Raw genomic sequence first — 20,421 nt, forward strand, 5'->3', positions numbered from 1 at the left:
ACTGTTCCAGCCTTTCTTCTCCTTCAGCCAGAGCATGCTCTTCCCCTTCTTCTGAGTGCGAAAAAGCTTGAGAATAGCTGCTGCTGCTACTTCCTTCTCAGCAGAAGTCAGCAGGGGGAGCAATTAGAAAAGAGAGGCAACCGCTGCATCGGAGGAGTGGTATCTAGGGTTTGATCCAAAGTCCAGTGAAGTTAATGGGACTGAGCTTTCCATTCAAGCTGGCCAGGCCCCTAGTGGTCAGAGGTAAGAATAACCGGGGGGGGGGGGGGGGGGAACAATCCCAAAGAGCTAGACAGGTCAGATCCAGGACACTAGGCTCAGTAGCAGAAAATAAGATAAAATCCCAGGACCATCCCACTCATATTGGGGGCACTAAGACAGGTGTGCCATGACATATCTAGGTGGGTTTTTTAGCAATGTACATTAATTAAATGTCTCATCTTCCCATCTGTAAGCGGTAACCAGTGAGTCTCTCCCCCCGTGTGATTTCAGAGTGAGAGATCCGGGTTCTTCTATCCCTGGTGGTCCAGGGTGGGAGGTGTGCATGGGGACTTGTGAGGTTCCCCCCAGAGTTGTTAATGATTGTAGCTTGTCTATTTACCTTGCAAGCCTGTGCCCCCACACTCTGAAGGGCAAGTTTTGCCTAATTGGGGCACAGCATGGGGAGCATTTGAGGAGTAGCACACACTGTACTGGCTGCTATGTTTAGCCTCTCTTCCCTCCTGCTACCCGAACTGGAACCTTCTGCCACCATGACCTGCTGGCTGGCAGGGGAAAAGGATGAGAAGAAGGGATCGGGAGGAATGGGTTAGGCTCCAGAATGTCTTTGTGTGAGGGCAGGCCATTCTTCAGCAGGGATGAATTCTACAGCTCCAGTCTCCAACTTTCTCTCTCTCTCCCCCTCCTTCTCCATGTGGATTACCAGATGTGGCACTTGAAGGCTGGATTCATTGGTGCTGTGCTGGAGCACTGGAAATGCCTGGCAAAGTCCTGGCTGTTGCTGAGGGGCCCACGGACGCGGAGTGGTGGTGGGCTGTGTGGGTCCCTATGCAGGAAGGCTCGCAGTCTCTCGGGGCTCTGGTGCCCACACATCCCCTGGAGGGAAACAAAACAATCATGTCAGCATTTAAGAATGATCCCAAAGGCTCACTTGCCCACGAGCCCTCACATAGGTTCTGCAGGGTTCCAGCTTGTCATCCTTCCTGGACAACATGAGCATGAGGAGACAGGGCAGACAGAGAGATATGCTGGACAACAGTGCCAGGAGAGAGGATGACACTCAGATCTACATGTTCTTCTATTCACACCTGGATACTGCCATTTCCTAGTGCATGGTAGACGGGAAGAGTTCCATCTATCCATATTTATCTGTTCTAAACTCTTCACTATGTTATTTCAGTGTGTTAATTTAGTCACAGCCCCGACAAGGCAGAAATTATGTTGGCTGGCAGGGGAAGCACCTATAGGACAGGTAGTGCTGTGAATATGCCATTCTTTGGAGGGGAGTGTCCAGCCTTTATTCAGGTGGTTTGCAGTGTCTGGGTCATACTGGACTCATCACTGTTGCTGGAAGCCCAGATGATCACTCTGGTTAATCCTGCCTGCATTCACTGACAGCTGGTCCTAGAGCTGCCACATCCCTTCTCTAATGCAGACCTTACCAGAGTGACCCAACGCTTTGTAGCCTCAGGATTGGATCACCTTCTTCTGCACTCTTCTCAGAAGCCTACCATCAATAAGCACCCTGAAGCTCCAGCTAGTGTGGAATACAATGGCTGATCTCTATGATCCCTGAATCTCTATGAGAACATAACACCAGTGATCTATGAAGTGCACTTCACTTGCAGCTCAAGAGTTTGGTTATGTATAAATCCTAACCTTGAGAAGAGGAAGGTACCTGAAAAATCTCACTCCATCCATCCATCCATGTACTTGACCCCTATCACCAAAATACTTGATCAGCTCTCTCCCTAAAGCCCATCATGGTGGCAGTGCTGGTTCACTCTTGCTGTCTTTTCCTTCCTGCAAACCTAAATTTCTTCTTGCCCACTCTTCCCAGGTAAGTAAATTATCTTTTGACGGGCAAGTTAAATATCATTCTTTTTTTTTTCTTTCATTATCATCAGTCATCATAACCAAGGGTGCTTAGATATTCCAGTGACTGCTGCCTTAGATAAACCTTAAATGATGGATAGTAGATAGACTGTTGTGCTTGATCCCTTTGACAGTCTGATATCGCTTCAGAGCCCAGTGTAAGATGTATGTCTTCAGTGAGGCCTTTGATCAGCATTTACGGAGCAGTCCAGTGCTGTGAAGTAGGGAGAGAGACTCAGACCAGGAGGAAGGGAGATGGTGATGATCAGACACACAAACCAGAGAGAGAAAGTATGAGAGGAAGATACATTAAAAGAGGCCAGATGGGCTGAGACAGACAAGATGAATAAGATCAGCAGGGTGTTCATTACATTGGCAAAGCTGATGTAGAAGAGCTGATGGTGTGAGAGTCCACTCCCGGGTAAATTCCTCTCCTGTTTGTGCTTTTTCAGCCAGTTCTTATAGGCCTGTGGGCAAAGAGGGACAGATAAATTAAAATAAAAAATCTCAGACTGTGTCCCACAAATATCATTAAAGTTTAACTCACAACGGAGAGCTGAAATCAGGAGCCTCCATCCTCCCAGTGTGGATGTTGGTGCTGTCCACTGGTGCTGCCCCGGAGCTCTTACACTGGGACACAGACATCCATCCACTCCACTCACTCACAGAGAAAGTGTAGTATCCTTTTCTTTCCCATCCCATCTCCTTGCTCTCTGAGATGGCTTATCCCTGCCCTCTTTCCTATCAACCTAACTGTTGTGCTTCCCATTCAAGGCAATACCACATAGTGGCAGCAGAGGGTCAGAAGATGATGCAGTTTGATGCACTATAATTGAATGAAAACCATTTCAACTTGAGTCACCCATGCTCAAAAAATACTTGCCATGCTTTGCATATCACTAGTACCTTCTGTCTAAAGATCTGAAGGCATGTGACAGACATTGTTTAATTAAACCTCATAACTTCCCTGAAGAGGAACTTTCTTCTACAGAGTACTTTCAGCTTCATAGATATGGGTATTGATTCATACAGGACCAAGACAGGACCAGAGTAGGGGGGTTGCAGGGCAGGGCAGGATTGAGGGGTACTGGCAGAGTTGTGTGAAACTACAAGATTAGAACAGCAGGTAGCTTGTGATACCTGGTAAGCGATGGCGAGTCCTCCTGTGTCAGCTGCATTCTCCAGCAGGGTGAAAGTGCCATTGATTCTCAGGCCCTGCAGAGAGTAGCGTTCATACTGTTCCACCAGGCAGTCTGTACCCCGCACTAATGCATCCCTGTTGCATCTAGGACAGCTCTCAAGCACCACTGTGGAGAAGAGGGAAATCCAGGAAGGTAAATGCAATACCAGTGTCCACTGGGATTCAGTCACTACTCCCATTAGTAATGAGCATGGTCTGGGATTGAGTCTTTTGAATTTACCAAACCCACCTTTGCACTACACATTTAAATAGGGAGCAGGTCCTGGAGGAGCTCCCCTGAGCTCTCCAGAGTGAACACACCCCTGAGGTCTGTGACAGTGAGCAGAGGGAACAGACTCTATTATAAATTACCAGCAATGGTTCGGGGCACTGGAACAATTTTTATAGTCAGGGTGCTGAAAGTGGAAACCATGTATTTGGTTATTTATTACTACTTCAGGCCAGGGGATGTTGCTGTACCCCTGGCACCTCTAGCTCCAGCACCCCTGAATGGTTCACAATACGCACCGTAATCATAGAATGCGTGAAGCAGCTCGTGTGCCATGATGACTCCCATGGCTCCAAAGTTCACAGCGCTGAAAAACACAGAATGTAAAGAGGTATCAGCTGCCAAGCCTGCAGGAGGCAGGGGACGCAAGGGTTTCTCTGTACAGCCCTGCTCCATCAAGTGTGATTCTACTCTGCCAAGTGATGGTGTAAAACCAGTATCAGGGGCTGCAAGCTTATCGTCTCTGTTATTCCAGATCAACACGTTCAGTAAATGTGCAAGCAAAGGTATGATTCTTCTAACTATCAGCACTGCCAGTTCCCCCTGGCTATGTTTACATAGCAATTAAGTACCCACAGCTGGCCTAGGTCAGCTGACTTGGGCTTGCTGGACAGCTGCAAAATTGTTGTATAGACTTTTGGGCTTGCTGGAGGCTCCAGCCTGAGCCTGAATATTAGATCTACACAGCAATTTTAGCCCCACAGCCCGAGTCAGCTGATCCAGGCCAGCCACAGGTCTTTTATTCTGGTGTAAACATACCCTGAGAGTCAAGCTGAATTCTTTCTAGCTCATATCCTTTCATCATTAATAAAGATTCTGCAAGTCAAATTCTTCCCTCATTAATTGTGGAATCCCACTGTCCTCATGCCAGGTTAGTGACATGGTAATGCCAGGTTAGTGACATCTGTGCAACCCCATTGCCAGCTGAAGAGTTGCACAAATGGTAACTGAGGGTAAAGATAATGGGGTTGTACAAGTGAACAATTGCAATTGGATGTTTGTTAACAAGTCTGCTAATTATGCGCAAGATAGTAATCTAGTCAGGGGTTTCACTAGAAATAGTTGTGGTACTCCCACAAATTCCACCCACAAACCAAGCTCCACCCATTTGAAACACCAGAATGAATCCACTCACAGTCAAATTTCCACAGTATGATCATCCCTCTCCTTTCTTACATGCATTGATCAATAATGAAAAAGCAAAGAACATTGACATGTACGTAGTGATAGTCACTACATTTCAGAATTAACAGGTCACTGAAATGAATAGGAGCAACTCACATCTCTCTTAACAGCGGCTGCTTTAAGAGTTCTGCAGACTCAGTTCACATTTTAAAGGTTATCTGCAACTACAGCTGGATGTATAACTGATTTTTCAGTTTACTGGCCATTCTGAAAAGTCAAAACTAACTTTTGTTTCAGGGTTGACCAGAATTTAATTTTAATTTTTTTTTTAGCAAACTGTTGAAAAAAATATCTGCTTTGTATTGAATGAAACATTCAGTTCCACCTGAAATGAAATGTTTCATTTTCAGTTTTTTTTTTAAGTTTCTTTAATAAAATTAAAGTACATTTCAAAATGAAAAGTCATTTAGAATTGAAAAATCAAAACTTTGCTTTAAAAAATGTCAAAACAAAATGTTTCAATTTTTTTGTTTTTATTTCAACTGAAACAACTTGGAGAATTCAAAATGAATTTGTGAAATATTTTGTCAACCCCAAACTGCATTTTGGGGGGACCCCCCCCCCCAACCCTGGATGTCTGACTCCTGAATCTAATGCTCTCTCTCTCTCTCTCTCTCTCTCTGAACTGTTGGCTCTGCTGGGCTAACAGTGTTAACAAACTTACTTCCCTCACAGTCAATTTAGTCAGCAGATCAGACTGAATACAGGGGGCAGATCTGCTGATTCAGAAGTGACTCACTTATTAAGCGGAAGCACATAGCATTAGAAAAGTATATTTGTCTTGCCATTATTCATTTCAGCTGTGTCCCATTCTTAATCCTGTTATGAGTTTTATGAGTCATCAAGGGCACATGGGTGTTCTACAGATAGGAGGTGTAAGTTTCACCATAGACTAAAAAGAATTATTATATTGATCAGACCACTTGTTTCATTCCTTCCCCTAGTGAGAGCCTACTTTTGTACAGGAATTTAATGAGTCTGGGATTATTCTCCCTGTGCAAACCTTTCTCCCGGGGGACAAAAAAAATGACATCAAACAATGTTTGATGTGTCTTAAATGACCACTTAATGACAACACTGGTTGCTCAACAGAGATGCTCTCATTATAACAGAGGAACAGAATTGTACTGTTCGATGGTTCACAGGAACGCATATAAACCTCATAATGCAAAAAAAAAATAATTAAAAAATGGTTGCTTAGTAGAGGTGATCTTTTTTATAAAGGAGGAGCAGAGCTGTCTTTGATCCATTTGAAGACACTTTGGACAGGAGATTGCCTAAAGGTTTCACAGGATTTTGTCTTGGAATCTAGAAAACAGTATATCTCCATCTTTGAGTGACTCAATATCGAGGTGGGCTCAGGAACTGTCTTAGTTGTAGCCTGTCTTGATGAGCCTCGTGTCTTTTTCCTTCTGCTCTATTATATTCTGCCTGCATGGGAGGGACAGGAAAACTGCCAGCCTGAGTCTCAGGGTAAGAGCCTGAGGTTACTCAGTGACAGATGAGAGATGGCTTATCTCAGCCCCACATGGAAAGCACTTAGGCTCTGATTTTGCTCTCACTGAAGCCAGTGGACAAATTCCCACTGAGTTCAGTCAGAGCCAGACCCTCCCTCCCCCCTTTTGGCCTTTTGCAGTGAAACAGTATGCTGGAAACTCAGCATGCCGAAGGAGTGAGGTTTATGCTGGTGGCTTTGCAGCCCCTCAGTACCTGGGGAACTCAGCGTGGAAGAAGGGGCTGCGGAACATTCCCGCGGGGAAGACCACGGCGTGGCGCCTCAATGAGTAGTAGGAATGGACAGACCAAGGGAAGACCTCCCAACTAGAAGCAGAAAAAGAAAGGAGAGAGAACACCCACTATTAACGGCTTGGGACCGTCTCCTGATCTCTCTCCCTACTGGACCTTTGTGGGAATGGTGGTGACATAGAGAAAGAACTCCCCAGTGCAATCCCATACAGCGAGGAGGCAGAGTTAGAGGTTCACATTATTCAGAGCCTCATGTGTTCAATACAAACACTGTATCTGCCTTTATTTATTTATTAGGCACTTATCACTGCCATAGCTAAGTTCCTTGGAAACATTCATGGATGTACCCTCCCCACACCACTGTCAGGTAAGCCACGGCTAGTAGCCTCATTTTACAGAGTGGCTAAGAGACTTGCTTGGGGTCATGCAGGCGGCATGTAGCAGAACAGGGAAATGAACCCAGCTTGTCTGACTTTCTGCTCAGTGCATTAACCAGAAGAGCAAATTTCCTCCCCACTGTCTTGGCCCATTCCTATACTATATCTCAAATCCTTTTGTTTTTGTTATATCTTCTTTTGTGTCCAATCAGCTGCTCCTATACCTCCTCTCCACTGCCTATATACATCCTATAACCAGTCCCCTACCACACATCATCCCCACCACCTGTCAGCTGACACATACTTATCCTGCAGGTGGGGATGAAGGAGCCTCAGGGAGAAATTTTCCCTCACAGCCTTCAGGCAGGCCACCACATTGAGCAAAAAGGTATTGTCATGTATCTCCAGCTAAGGAAAGAGAGAGGCAATGAGAGCGAGTTTAAAAGGACACAGAAGAGAGAGCAAGAACAAGAGAGAGATGAGAATCAGAAAGAGGACGGGGCAAAAGAGACAACACCAAACAGGGCAGAAAATGGGGTTAATCAAAAAACAATCAAATATTCTCTCTTTTCTCTCCCAACCCTCAAAATCTCCGACCTAAGATGTGGAAAAGGACTGCAGGAGATATTATCACAAGCAAAGCAGAGCACACATTCTTTGGGGGATGAACTGTGCCACCCCCAACTTCTCCTGTCCCAACAGGAGGCAGAGTAGGCAAAGACGCAAGAGCACTGGCTGGACCTCCCAGCTTCTCCAGACCCAACCTCGTTCAAAACAAGACATTGGAGGGAAAGGAGAAGGTATGCTAGTTGTATGGAGTATGCTCTGCTCCCTTCCCCTCCAGCAGAAGTTGCCCTTGGGTATGGAACAGGTATATTACCAGTAACGAGACAGGTATGTTTGCATTGTATAACTCACATCCTGGAATTCCTGGTCCATTTCAGCAGTTTGGAGGATGCTGTTTGGATAGCCAATTTCTACCTGAAGCTTAGAAACCTTAAATCATTAAAATAAAATAAAATAATACACATAATCAAGAGGATTCCTTATATTTTGAATGTCCCTATAATGTGTTTCAGGGCAGGGTAAGTAGGACTTATAAGTTAGCTCTGTAAAAATAAGAGCTGTCCTATTTGACTTCTCCAGGTAAGACATCTCCCCTTGCTCTTCTCCTTTCCCAAATCAGTGCTATAAGGCCAAATGCAACCCTGATATAAACAGCAGCTGCTCTAATGAAGCCCATGGAATTGCAGCTGCTTACACCAGGGCAGCTTTGTGCTTTTTTATCTCCCTCCATGTGGAAGCTTGTTGGTGCTCATATATGTTGGCATGTGTGCAGCTGTGGGTGCGCATGGATAAACACTGAGCTTTTCCATATACGTCAGTGTATGACTATGTGCATATGATGGTATATGTGTATCCACCTAGAAGTGTTGAGCAGGTATGTATAAAAGTGTCCATGTAGGATCATGTACATGAGAACACATGTCAAAGTATGTGCAGGTGCAGACACCCATCCCTTCCCAGGGGCTTCTGGGACATAAGGACCCAGTGACCTGTGTCTTCCACACATGCCTTGTCCTTGGCCTCTTGTCGGGTCTGCTCATCCATCCACTCCACCTGATCCAGCCGACTGTTGAGGGCATCTTGGACCACAGAGAACATCTTCTCAGCCTGCCAAGGGGAAAGAGAGATACACTCAGAGCTACAGAAACGCAGCTGCTCCTTAAGAAATACCATATCTGGCTCTGAGAGGAGAGGGGAGCAAACAGGGCCCATGTTTATTCAGTTCTGGGCTACTCTCTCTCTATGCTCCACAAATTGAGCTACAACCCAGCCCTGGTAAGGATCCCTCTTTCCAGGGAGTGCGAAGGGAATTCGTCCTTTACTTCCTTTCAGCCATGGGCTTGTCCCTGTACACTGCTCCCCTAACCCTGCCCTGTTCTCCTCATCTCCCCATTGCCTCTGCTTAGGTGAGAGGAGAACACAATCCCTTGTTCATTCAGTCCTAGACTTCTCCTCTCCTAACATGGGATGGGATCTACTCTAGACTCTTTCCCTTTGTTTGAATTAAAGGAAAATTCAGGATGTATTTAGTTCCAGCTCCCTCTATTATACAATCTGACCCTCCTCTTTGCTGGTGGTGTCTGAGGGGGATTCAATCAATCAGTTCAGGGCTTCACTACACACATGTGCACACACACATACACTTCTCCCACAGTGGAACCTATATTCTTCCCTGGAGGAAGCCCAGCAAATTCACTTCACTGATGCCCTTACAAGGAAGATGAGTGCTGTAGTTTGACATGCTCTCCTGTGTCCTTCTTCCCTCTTTCTCTTCTCTGCTTCTTCATTGCTCTTCCCTCTTTAATGTCTCTCATTGTCCCATGTCCCTGGGTTATTTTTTCATGGCATTTTTCACACAGTGCAAACCCTTTATAAATTCAGTGCTTGTGCTAATAACCTTGGAAATGGAAATCTGATCCCTTAGCAAAAAGGTTCCCCTTCCCCAGGGTACGCAGACTTGTTTGTTAGTACTGACCCACTCAGAAGCCCTGGCATATTGGTTTGTTAATACAGTACTGGGTTCACAAGTACTGGGTAATCCATGCTAGTCTGTTATCATGAGATGGTTAATGAGTGCTGGAACTGCACTTACTGGGGCTGCATGCACTAGTTTGTTATTGTAGGGTCACATATAAGTACTGGGCCTGCAAGCACAGGTTTGTTATTATAAAATCACTCATGAGTATTGGGGCTGCATGCACTGATCTGTTATTGTAGGGTCCTATATGAGTGCTGGGGCTGCACACAGTGGTTTGTTTTAGTGTAGGGTCATGCATGAGTACTGGGGCCCCCACTCTCTGCTTTGTTACTGAAGGAATGAGGATAAAGACTGCAATCCTAGTACTGACTATTTTCGCAATAAGTGTATTGAAGCTCCAATAACCTACCTCACTCCCAAAGAATGATGGGACATTTGTAAGGAATAAGGAAGTGACCTGACCTTGACAGTGTATCAGGTGAGAATGGAAAGAGGAGAAGGAAATTAAGCTGAGTTTGTGTTTAGGTGGGGGAAGAAGAATACCTACGAGTTCCTTTGTCTCTTGAGGGAAAATCTCTTGCACAATCATCTCCCCAAGGACAGGCTCAAAGAAGGTGCTGGTGTCACTCAGGCATTTCTTCCAGCGATGGGCCAGTACCTGGGAAAGAAGCAGAGAGAGAGAGAGAGAGAGAGAAACAAAGTTCCAAAGGAGGAAGGCAGAACAACACATAGAAAGAGAGAGGGACAGAGAAATATGTATACATGTGTAGTAATGATCATAGCAAATAATCAAGAATTTAATTTATTTTACTTAGATTTTTATCAACTCTAAAAGCCTTTGAGCATTTCAGAAAACATGACCATAGAACTCAAGGCTGGTTCACCCTCTTCGCTTCCACAAGTGGAGGGGACTCATATCCTGGCTGGAAGGGACAGAAAAAGGAAACCTGCCCATCTGTATATTGTTCTCCAACCCCTGTCCTTGTGGAAGTCTCTTAGTGTGGATTGGACTCCATGGGTGCAGCAGGTACAGGGCTGGCTTCCTCCATGGCATCATCACTAGAGGAAAGTGCTGGGAAATAGGAAGTAATGCTGCTATCCTGGTCAGCATGTCCTTCCACTCTGTCCCTCCAACATGAGAAACTACTTCGAGGACTAGAGATCAGGGCAGCAGCCAGTGGGGGTGGCCATGGGAGCAGAGCATCTACAGAGCTGCCTTGGGAGCTGGGGGAACTGAAGGGAAGCTGACTCACCATCCCAGATTCCCCTGTCTTTCCATGCAGCTTTTCAAACAGCTCCCTGCGTGCATCTTGGAACCGGCTGTCGAGGGCTGGGGAGAGGTTTCCAACCAAGCAGAGGATCATATAGATCTGTAGGACACTGGGGAAAAGGCACAAAGCAGCACATTTATAGGGACTAATATATAAGGATCACTTCAGCCAGTACTAAATGCATCCATATCTTGGGTAAACTGTGGCAGCTGTTTAACTGCAAACAGCAATATCACTTAACAGCTGAAGACAAGGAGTGATTAACAGTACTTCTGTCTGGAACTGCAGGAAGAATTTAGTTTGGCAGAATATAATTGCCTGAGCTGGAACTGGGCCAGGAAACAGGTCAAAGCTTGCAGAAAGTGCCATAGAATCTTTAATGACTACATGTGGGAAGAGCCTTGCTGGGTCACCCACTGAGCTTCTGCAGTGCCTTAGTGTTTCCTTGGCCATCTCCTATCTGAACACTGACTAAGTCCATTCGGGTTTAGTTTGATACCTGAAGCTATCACAGCCTCCTCAAGGCACAATGGCTACAGTATCAGACATCAGTTCCTACCTCCCCTTCTGCCATTTTCCAATAATCCGCGACATGCCTTTCAAATAATCCATGTCATGCACTACGATTGGCTGGGAGATGTTCAGCTGTACAGGATGGAAGGCTGCCTGGAGGCATGACAGCCAATCGATCGCGGGTGCCTTTTCCTAAAGGTAAAGCCAAACAGAAATGCTGAAATGTGACTTCCCAGCCTATCCCCAGGACTGAATGGGGAAAATAGGAATGTCTCCAGGGAGATTGAAGTGCTCGCACATGATGGCATATATCACATTGGTAGATGTGCACAATGCCCCTGTGCCATGTACATTGGCCAAACCAGACAGTCTCTACTCAAAAGAATAAATGGACACAAATCAGACATCAAGAACTGTAACTTCAAAAACCAGTAGGAGGGCACTTCAGTCTCCCTGGACACTTAATAACAGACTTAAAAGTGGCCATTCTTCGACAAAAAAACTTCAAAAACAGACTTCAACGAGAAACTGCAGAACTGGAATTAATTTGCAAACTTGACACCATCAAATTAGGCCTGAATAAAGACTGGGAGTGGCTGGGTCATTACAAAAAATAATTTTCCCTCTGTTGATACTCATACTTTCTTGTCAACTATTGGGAATGGGCCACATCCACCCTAATTGAATTGGCCTCATTAGCACTGATCCCCCACTTGGTAAGGCAACTCCCATCTTTTCATTTGCTGTATATTTATACCTGCTTACAGTATTTCTTACTCCATGCATCTGATGAAGTGGGTTATAGTCCATGAAAGCTTATGCCCAAATAAATTTGCTAGTCTCTAAGGTGCCACAAGGACTCCTTATTGTTTTTACTGATACAGTTTAACACGGCTACCCCTCTGAAACTGACAATTCAGTGGCAGAGGAGACTCTAGGAGGCAGGAGAGTGGCAATTTCTGCCGGGCTCCTGCAAGGGGCTCCACACATCCTCTCTCATTTGGAAGTTCAAGACACACACCTGCAGCTCCCTGATAGTGGTGTGATAGAACAGCATCCCTCTCTCCCGCCGTTTCTGCAGTGGGGTGACCTCCTTCTGGAGGTTGGAGATGAAGGACAAGGCGAAGGAGATGAAGGTGGAGGTAACATTCTGTGGCCCTCCCAACAGTGTCCCCAGCTTCATCAGGTATGAGAAATACACACGGACAACCTGTGATTTAAAACCCATCACCAGTAGAAGAGCTATGAGTTGGGATCTGAGCCATCCCACCCGCCCAGCCATTCACCTGGATCATCCCACACAACCCTCAATCTTTCAGGGGTTGCTTCCCACCATCTCAACAACACAAACCACCCCTTTCATCCCAATGTTCCTGTGTATCTGCCTGGAGCAAGGTTTGCTGAATAGGGCTGTTGGATCTGTGAACAAAACTGAATTATCAATGAGAAATAATAGCTTATAGTTCCCTCACACTTTACAAATGGTTTAAATATAGGGATCATTTTAGCACTGAAATGCAGCTACTTTTGGGGTGGGAGGAGGCAGCTGTTTAATTGCAAGAAGCAGTAGTGAACACCAGTGAACAGTGTGATGATGTCTTCCCTGGTGCCAGCTCAGGACAGGGCTGCAGGCTAATTCAGTCATATGTTAATAGAAATCAAAGCAGTGTCAAAGGTATTGTAGTGTAATCAGGCCAATTCATTTGTGAACACACAAAGGAAATGTTAGTGGTATTGTCTTTGCTTATCTATAACCTGTTGATTGCTATCACATTACATTATGTATATCTCTGTAACTAGATAACCTTAGATCAAAAGTGTTAGTGTTAAAATGAGAATGTACTTGATGTGTAAACTTCACGAAAACTAATGAAGGATTGTTATTTGCTATTACATTACCTTTTACATTATGTATATCCCTGTAATTAAATTACCCATCAAACATGATTGGAGCCTTGGAAATGTAAATGAAGAAGAGTGCTAATTTCAAAGCAAGGGCCATTGTATTTGACAATGGAAATTCACTGGCCCAGGTGGGTGAAGACATGAAGATGGCACTAAACTGGAAGGAGTGGTAGATACGCTGGAGGGTAGGGATAGGATACAGAGGGACCTAGACAAATTAGAGGATTGAGCCAAAAGAAATCTGATGAGGTTCAACAAGGACAAGTGCAGAGTCCTGCACTTAGGACGGAAGAATCCCATGCACTGCTACAGACTAGGGACCGAATGGCTAGGCAGCAGTTCTGCAGGAAAGGACCTAGGGGTTACAGTGGATGAGAAGTGGGATCTGAGTCAACAGTGTGCCCTTGTTGCCAAGAAGGCTAACGGCATTTTGGGCTGTATAAGTAGGGGCATTGCCAGCGATCGAGGGACATGATCATTCCCCTCTATTCGGCATTGGTGAGGCCTCTTCTGGAGTTCTGTGTCCAGTTTTGGGCCCCACACTACAAGAAGGATGTGGAAAAATTGGAAAGAGTCCAGCAGAGGGCAACAAAAATGATTAGGGGGCTGGAGCACATGACTTATGAGGAGATGTTAAGGGAACTGGGATTGTTTAGTCTGCAGAAGAGAAGAATGAGGGGGGATTTGATAGCTGCTTTCAGCTACTTGAAAGGGGGTTCCAAAGAGGATGGATCTAGACTGTTCTCAGTGGTAGCAGATGACAGAACAAGGAGTAATGGTCTCAAGTTGCAGTGGGGGAGGTTTACGTTGGATATTAGGAAAAACTTTTTCACTAGGAGGGTGGTGAAGCACTGGAATGGATTACCTAGGGAGGTGGTGGAATCTCCTTCCTTATTGGTTTTTAAGGCCAGGCTTGACAAAGCCCTGGCTGGGATGATTTAGTTGGGTATTGGTCCTGCTTTGAGCAGGGGGTTGGACTAGATGACTTCCTGACGTCCCTTCCAACCCTCATATTCTATGATTCTATGATTCAGATTGTCTTCTGTGAGCAGAAACTATAAATACTGATTCAAAGGAATAATCGTCATCTCTGACTGTTTGGACTTTTGGATATTCTATGATTCTATGACTTTTAGAGGGAAGATGCCAAATGCAAAGTGGCGATCCCCAGAAACATCTGGGTTCCCTGAAAAGACTTTTGGGCAACTAGCAGTTTATTATATCAACTGCTATCATTTTGGACTTATAACCTTTTATCACTAAGTCCAGTTTGTCTGGGTGGCAAGATAGACTGGAGAGGCTATGACTCCATGGTAAGGATGGTGTAGTGATCCAGGAGTGCACTTTTTTTACTGGCTTGGTGAAATCTAATTATAGAATACACCACCAGTTTGGGGTGTCTGCCCTGTTTTCTGACAGTTCTGAGCCAATCCAGAGAGTGAGACAAACAGAATGGAAATTTTGGACAGAGAGAGCAGACCAGACTCCTGTTTGTACTTGGATTATCAGGGGATCTTAAACATCCATGGTGGGAAGACAGAACTTTGGTATTTAAGATCTCTTCTGAAAGACCCACAGTCAGTAAATTGCAGCCAATTCAGCTGATCCAGTTCAGAAAGATGAAGAAGACGAGATGACTAAATGGAATTGGATTTTCTGGACTGAATTCAAAGGTGATTCCAAGGGCTCTCATCCACACTAGAATGAAATGTGTCACATTTTAACTAACAGGTTATAAAGTCCTAGTACAATCAGGACAAGTTTTTTGTACACCACGTTCCCCTTGACAAGCTAACACATTAAAAAAATGCAACATGCCCTTCCTACACCAGGACTTTAAAAAACCTGTTAGCTAAAAATATTCCAACCCCCCATCCTGTCCTAGTGTGGACAAGCCCTGGAATAGCCCCATGATCTCATCAGACACTGAGCACATGTGATCACCACTCACAAACCAATCCAAATCAGGGGACATTTCAAAGTAGATCCCTGAACCCAGTAGGCCTCTGATAGGGTACCTCGGGATAATTTGCTTTTTCATTGTAGTCACTCTCTGGTGGCATCTCAAACTCAGGATGGTCAATCTGAGGAAAGGAGTGAAGGAAAAACACTTAGTTAATGCCAGAAACACTAGAGATGGGGAAATAATTTATTCAATGACTTTTGTTTCTTTATCTGTTCAATAATTTGTCTGCAAGCAGTTTATGATTGTCATAAACTGATTTTATTATTGAGAAGTGTCCCCCAAACAGTTCTAAGCTTAATTTTTGGTCTCCAGATCATTTGCAAGAAGTTTGCTGTGAGTATTTGACATTTAAATTCAAGCTACATTGGTTAGTCTTCACTGGATACAGGGGCAAGTGGTAGGAGGGGGAGGGATAGCTTAGTGGTTTGAGCATTGGCCTGCTAAATCCAGGGTTGTGAGTTTAATCCTTGAGGGGGACACTTAGGGATCTGGGGCAAAATCAGTACTTGGTCCTGCTAGTGAAGGCAGGGGGCTGGACTTGATGACATTTCAGGGTCCCTTCCAGCTCTATGAGATAGGTATATCTCTATTATTATTAGGGCTGTCAATTAATCACAGTTAATTCACACGATTAACTCAAAAACTTAATTGTGATAAAAAAATTAATCACAATTAATCATAGTTTTAATTGCACTGTTAAACAATAGAATGCCAATTGAAATTTATTAAATATTTTGGATGCTTTTCTACACTTTCAAATACAGGGAAACCCCGCTATAACACGCCCCGCGATAATGCAAATTCGGATATAACGCGATCATAAGGTGGCTCTCGCCGCCCCAAGCACGCAAAACCCCCCCCCAAAAAACAACAAAAAAAACACCGGCCGGAGCGCCGCCGAAGCACAAAACAAACAAACAAACAAAAAAAACCCAGCCGGAGCGCCGCCGAAGAAAAACAAAAAAATAAAAAAAGGAACGTGCCTTCCCCACTGCCTCTTCCCCCCTACCCCTGCTTCTCCTTTTGGCGGGAAGAGCCATTCTCCTCCCCAGTTGCTCCTCACTCTTCCTCTGCCCCTTGCACATCTCCCCTGCTTGCTGCCCAAGAGAAATTGACCGGCTTGAAACTGACCCCGCTACACCGCGACCCCGCATTTATCGCGATCGAATTTTTTGGACCCAAATCATCACATTATAGCGGGGTTTCACTGTATATTGATTTCAGTTACAACACAGAATACAAAGTGTACAGGGTTCACTTTATATTATTTTGATTACAAATATTTGCACTGTAAAAATGATAAACAAAAGAAATAGTATTTTTCAGTTCACCTTATACAAGTACCGTAGTTCAATCTCTTTATCGTGAAAGCGCAACTTACAAATGTAGATTTTTTTTGTTACATAACTGCACTCAAAAACAAAACAATGTAAAACTTTAGAGCCTACAAGTCTACTCAGTCCTACTTCTTCTTCAGCCAATAGCTAAGACAAACAAGTTTGTTTATATTTACAGGAGATAGTACTGCCCACTTCTTATTTACAACGTCACCTGAAAGTGAGAACAGACATTCGCATGGCACTTTTGAAGCCAGCATTCCATGGTATTTACATGACAGATATGCTAAACATTCGTATGCCCCTTCATGCTTTGGCCACCATTTCAGAGGACATGCTTCCATGCTGATGGCACTCATTAAAAAAAATAATGTGTTAATTAAATTTGTGACTGAACTCCTTGCGGGAGAATTGTATGTCCCCTGCTCTGTGTTTTTACCAGCATTCTGCTATATATTTCATGTTATAGCAGTCTCAGATGATGACCCAGCATGTTGTTTGTTTTAAGAACATTTTCACTGCAGATTTGACACAATGCAAAGAAGGTACCAGTGTGAGATTTCTAAAAGTAGCTACAGCACTCGACCGAAGGTTTAAGAATCTTAAGTGCCTTCCAAAAATCTGAGAGGGACGAAGTGTGGAGCATGCTTTCAGAAGTCTTAAAAGAGCAACACTCTGATGCAGAAAATATAGAACCCAAACCACCAAAAAAGAAAATAAACCTTCTGCTGGTAGCATCTGACTCAGATGACGAAAATGAACATTTGTTGGTCTGCACTGCATTGGATTGTTATCAAGCAGAACTCATTATCAGTATGGACGCATGTCCCCTGGAATGGTGGTTGAAGCATGAAGGGACATATGAATCTTTAGCACATCTGGCACATAAATATCTTGCAACACTGGCTACAATAGTGCCCTTTGAATGTCTGTTCTCACTTTCCGGTGAACAAGAAGTGTGCAGCATTATCTCCTGCAAATGTAAACAAACTTGTTTGTCTGAGCGATTGGCTGAACAAGAAGTAGAACTGAGTGGACTTGTAGGCACTAAAGTTTTACATTGTTTTATTTTTGAATGCAGTTATTTTTTGTACATCAAATACTACATTTGTAAGTTTAACTTTCATGATAAAGAGATTGCACTACAGTACTTGTATTAAGTGAATTGAAAAATATTCTCTTTTCTTTTTACAGTGCAAATATTTATAATAACAAAAATATAAAGTGAGCACTGTATACTTTGTATTCTGTGTTGTAATTGAAATCAATATATTTGAAAATGTGGAAAACATCCATAAATATTTATATAAATAGTATTCTATTATTGTTTAACAGCACAATTAATCATGCAATTAATTTTTTTAATAGCGTGATTAATCATGATTCCTTTTTTAATTGCTTGACAGCCCTAATTATTATTATTACATATAATACATAACAACAACAACTTATGAATTTTTATTTAAGTGATGCCAAGAGACCCCATTTGAGACCAGGGCCCCATTGTGCTATGCACATGACAAGAGCCAGTCCTTTCCAAGACAGCTTACTATCTAACTAGACAAGGGCAGATAAAGGGTGGGAGAAAGGGAAATAACTTTATCTGCATGTGCTCACCCTAACCCACTCCCCATATGCTCAATTTCCAGAAATGAATGATAAAGATTATGTTATTGTTTTAAAAAGTAATTACAGAATTAAGAAATGAGTGGAAAATGTAAGAAAATGAACTGATATAAAATAGCATCTGGTCTCCAGTCTCTGACAGACAAAGGCTTTAAAATATCCACAACATACCTCATTATGTAATATTATAAAACTGGAGCATGGAGGACTCCTTGGCCTCCCAGCTCACGAGGACTGATGACCAAAACAATTTGGCCCTTACGTAGCTGGTGTTGGTTCAGTTCATGGAAGTGCCTAATCCTCTTCTAGTCTCCCTGATCTAGTAGCATCAATGATATCCTGCAGCAGTGAGTTCCATGGGTTAATTACACACTGCATGGCAAAACAGTTTTTCTTGTTTATTTTAATTGCATAGATTTGCAGAGATCTTTTTAAGGAGCTAATATGTTTATAATACTCATAAGATATGTCCAATTTCCACTGCCTCTCCCAGTAGCTTAAGCAGCTATTTGATCCTAAAGGCCCACAGGTACTGCCCTGACTCTGTCCTTTCCGACTGCCATCTCCTGCTGATCCTCTCACCTGGATGATATTGGTGCTGGGGTCAGAAGAGTTGGGTCCCACATATGCTCTGAAGAAGGGGAAAGTGTTGTATTTGCCCATGAGTGTTTGCAGGGTCTGGTTAAAATCGGTCTGTTTCTCGGGGCCTGTGATGTTCCAGCCACCAACCTGAGGAAAAAGAGTGACAAAGAGAGAGAACTTACTGATTACCATTGGTGGAAAGAGAAATGGGAACAGCTGCTAGATACTGATTTCCAAATTTCTCTCCACCTACCCACCCCCATGGAACATGATCACAGAATGTCAGAAGGTCATCTAGTCCAACCTGCTGCTCAAAGCAGAACCAATCCCCAAATGGCCCCCTCAAGAATTGAGCTCACAACTGTGGGTTTAGGAGGCCAATGCTCAAACCACTGAGCTATCTCCCCCCATGAATCTGACAACCAAGGGTCAGGATCAGTACAAATAATTAAGAAGACTGGGCAGAACCCATGAAAATCTTCACACTCACTGTGTGACCCTAAAGTGACCCTGTCACTTTATCTTTATGGAATGACATAAAATTGCTATACAGGGCAGAGGAGGGCAAGAGGATGAGAGGAAGTCACTTGAGGTCCACAGGTGACATAAGAAGGTAGAGGGGGATGAAAGGAAAGTGTCTACACTTCACTGTGACCCTCAAGCAGGGCAGTTAGGGTTCATTTTTCATACTTGGGGATTTAGGTGCATTCCTTGGGCCCCAAAATTCCATCTGTTTTGCAGGGAGTTTCCTATCCTGCAGACTGGATCTTATTGAATTACATGAGTTCCTGTTAAGAAAAATATCCCTGCCTGCAGGATGGGAGGAATTCTAAAACTGCAAGGCTGCACGTGCCTGAATGGACATTAAGGTATACTAAATACATATTCAGGGCCTGAAATCAGGCAGCCAAATATGAGCGTTGAGTCCATCATATCTATTAGGGAAATGCTGTTTGTGCCATGGAGTCTCGTCAGTTATAAATTAGGCTGTGACTCCTCATTTACAAATTATGCTCATTCCATGGGCAGAAGCCATCAACTTGCCATCACTGACACCTTAGTCACCAATGACCTGGTGCTGGCAAGTGCAATAATGAAGGAGCAAATAATGAAGCAGATTATTATTTTTCTCCCTATTGTTTTCTATCCTTTTCCTGGTAGAACTCTTTTCTGAAGTGTAAGGGTATACATATGCTCAGAAATAGTATTGTGTGAACAATGATCACCTGATTTATAAGCTCCTTCAAGGGCTGAGCCCCTTCTGCTTCTATCTGTTGGGTATCCATGCAGGAGTGGTAGAACTGGATGGCTTTTTCCTTGGCTGAACTTCCAACCCTGAGCTGTGGAACCTCTGAGAAAAGGAAAGCACACAAAACACTAATGGGCCAAAAATTAAAGAAGACCAAGAAACAGCATCAGGTGAGGAGGTGGGGTTGGTAAGAGGTAATGTGCATCCTGAAGCAGGAACTACAGCTTGTTTGACAATCCTTGATGAAATGTAGCATACTGAAGCTGCATAGATAAACGCCATGGTCACCAGTGCAGATCAAATCTGGATCTTCCACACTAAAAGGTACAACCCACAATCACCTAAACCAAAGTAGTAGCTTTAGCAGTGAGCAAGGAGGTTTCTGCTATAATTTCTAGGGGCCCAGAGAGTAACGAGAGACATGATCACATCCAGACTCTAGGAGACAGAGGGATACAGTCACAAGTCAGCACTGGAGAATCCCAAGAGAGCTTTATGTTCCCATCTAGGATGGTTATAGCTCTGGTGGCAGTGACAGGGAGATAACATGGGGGTG

General features: G+C 44.0%; 1 protein-coding gene across 9 annotated transcripts in view; it reads right to left on the bottom strand.

Moving 5' to 3' along the window:
- Positions 1-329: 329 nt before the first annotated feature.
- Positions 330-20,421, bottom strand: part of KEL (Kell metallo-endopeptidase (Kell blood group)) — a 30,290-nt gene continuing 10,198 nt past the window's right edge. For 6 of the 9 annotated variants that reach the window (XM_065408770.1, XM_065408753.1, XM_065408736.1 and 3 more), the window contains 14 exons: positions 19,843-19,967; positions 18,617-18,763; positions 15,124-15,189; positions 12,222-12,410; positions 11,247-11,392; positions 10,670-10,796; positions 9,964-10,074; positions 8,447-8,545; positions 7,790-7,867; positions 7,176-7,279; positions 6,459-6,569; positions 3,803-3,870; positions 3,235-3,401; positions 1,096-2,561 (listed from right to left, as the gene is read on the bottom strand). In XM_065408770.1, the coding sequence (XP_065264842.1) occupies positions 2,268-2,561; positions 3,235-3,401; positions 3,803-3,870; positions 6,459-6,569; positions 7,176-7,279; positions 7,790-7,867; positions 8,447-8,545; positions 9,964-10,074; positions 10,670-10,796; positions 11,247-11,392; positions 12,222-12,410; positions 15,124-15,189; positions 18,617-18,763; positions 19,843-19,967 (1,832 nt within the window). In that variant the 3' untranslated portion in view covers positions 1,096-2,267. Of the gene's footprint in view, positions 2,562-3,234; positions 3,402-3,802; positions 3,871-6,458; positions 6,570-7,175; positions 7,280-7,789; positions 7,868-8,446; positions 8,546-9,963; positions 10,075-10,669; positions 10,797-11,246; positions 11,393-12,221; positions 12,411-15,123; positions 15,190-18,616; positions 18,764-19,842; positions 19,968-20,421 lie in introns of those variants that run through there. The other 3 variants (XM_065408778.1, XM_065408743.1, XM_065408788.1) reach the window with 2 other exon arrangements.

The sequence above is a fragment of the Emys orbicularis genome, chromosome 1 (genome assembly GCF_028017835.1).
Source record: "Emys orbicularis isolate rEmyOrb1 chromosome 1, rEmyOrb1.hap1, whole genome shotgun sequence".
Lineage (NCBI taxonomy): Eukaryota > Metazoa > Chordata > Testudines > Emydidae > Emys > Emys orbicularis.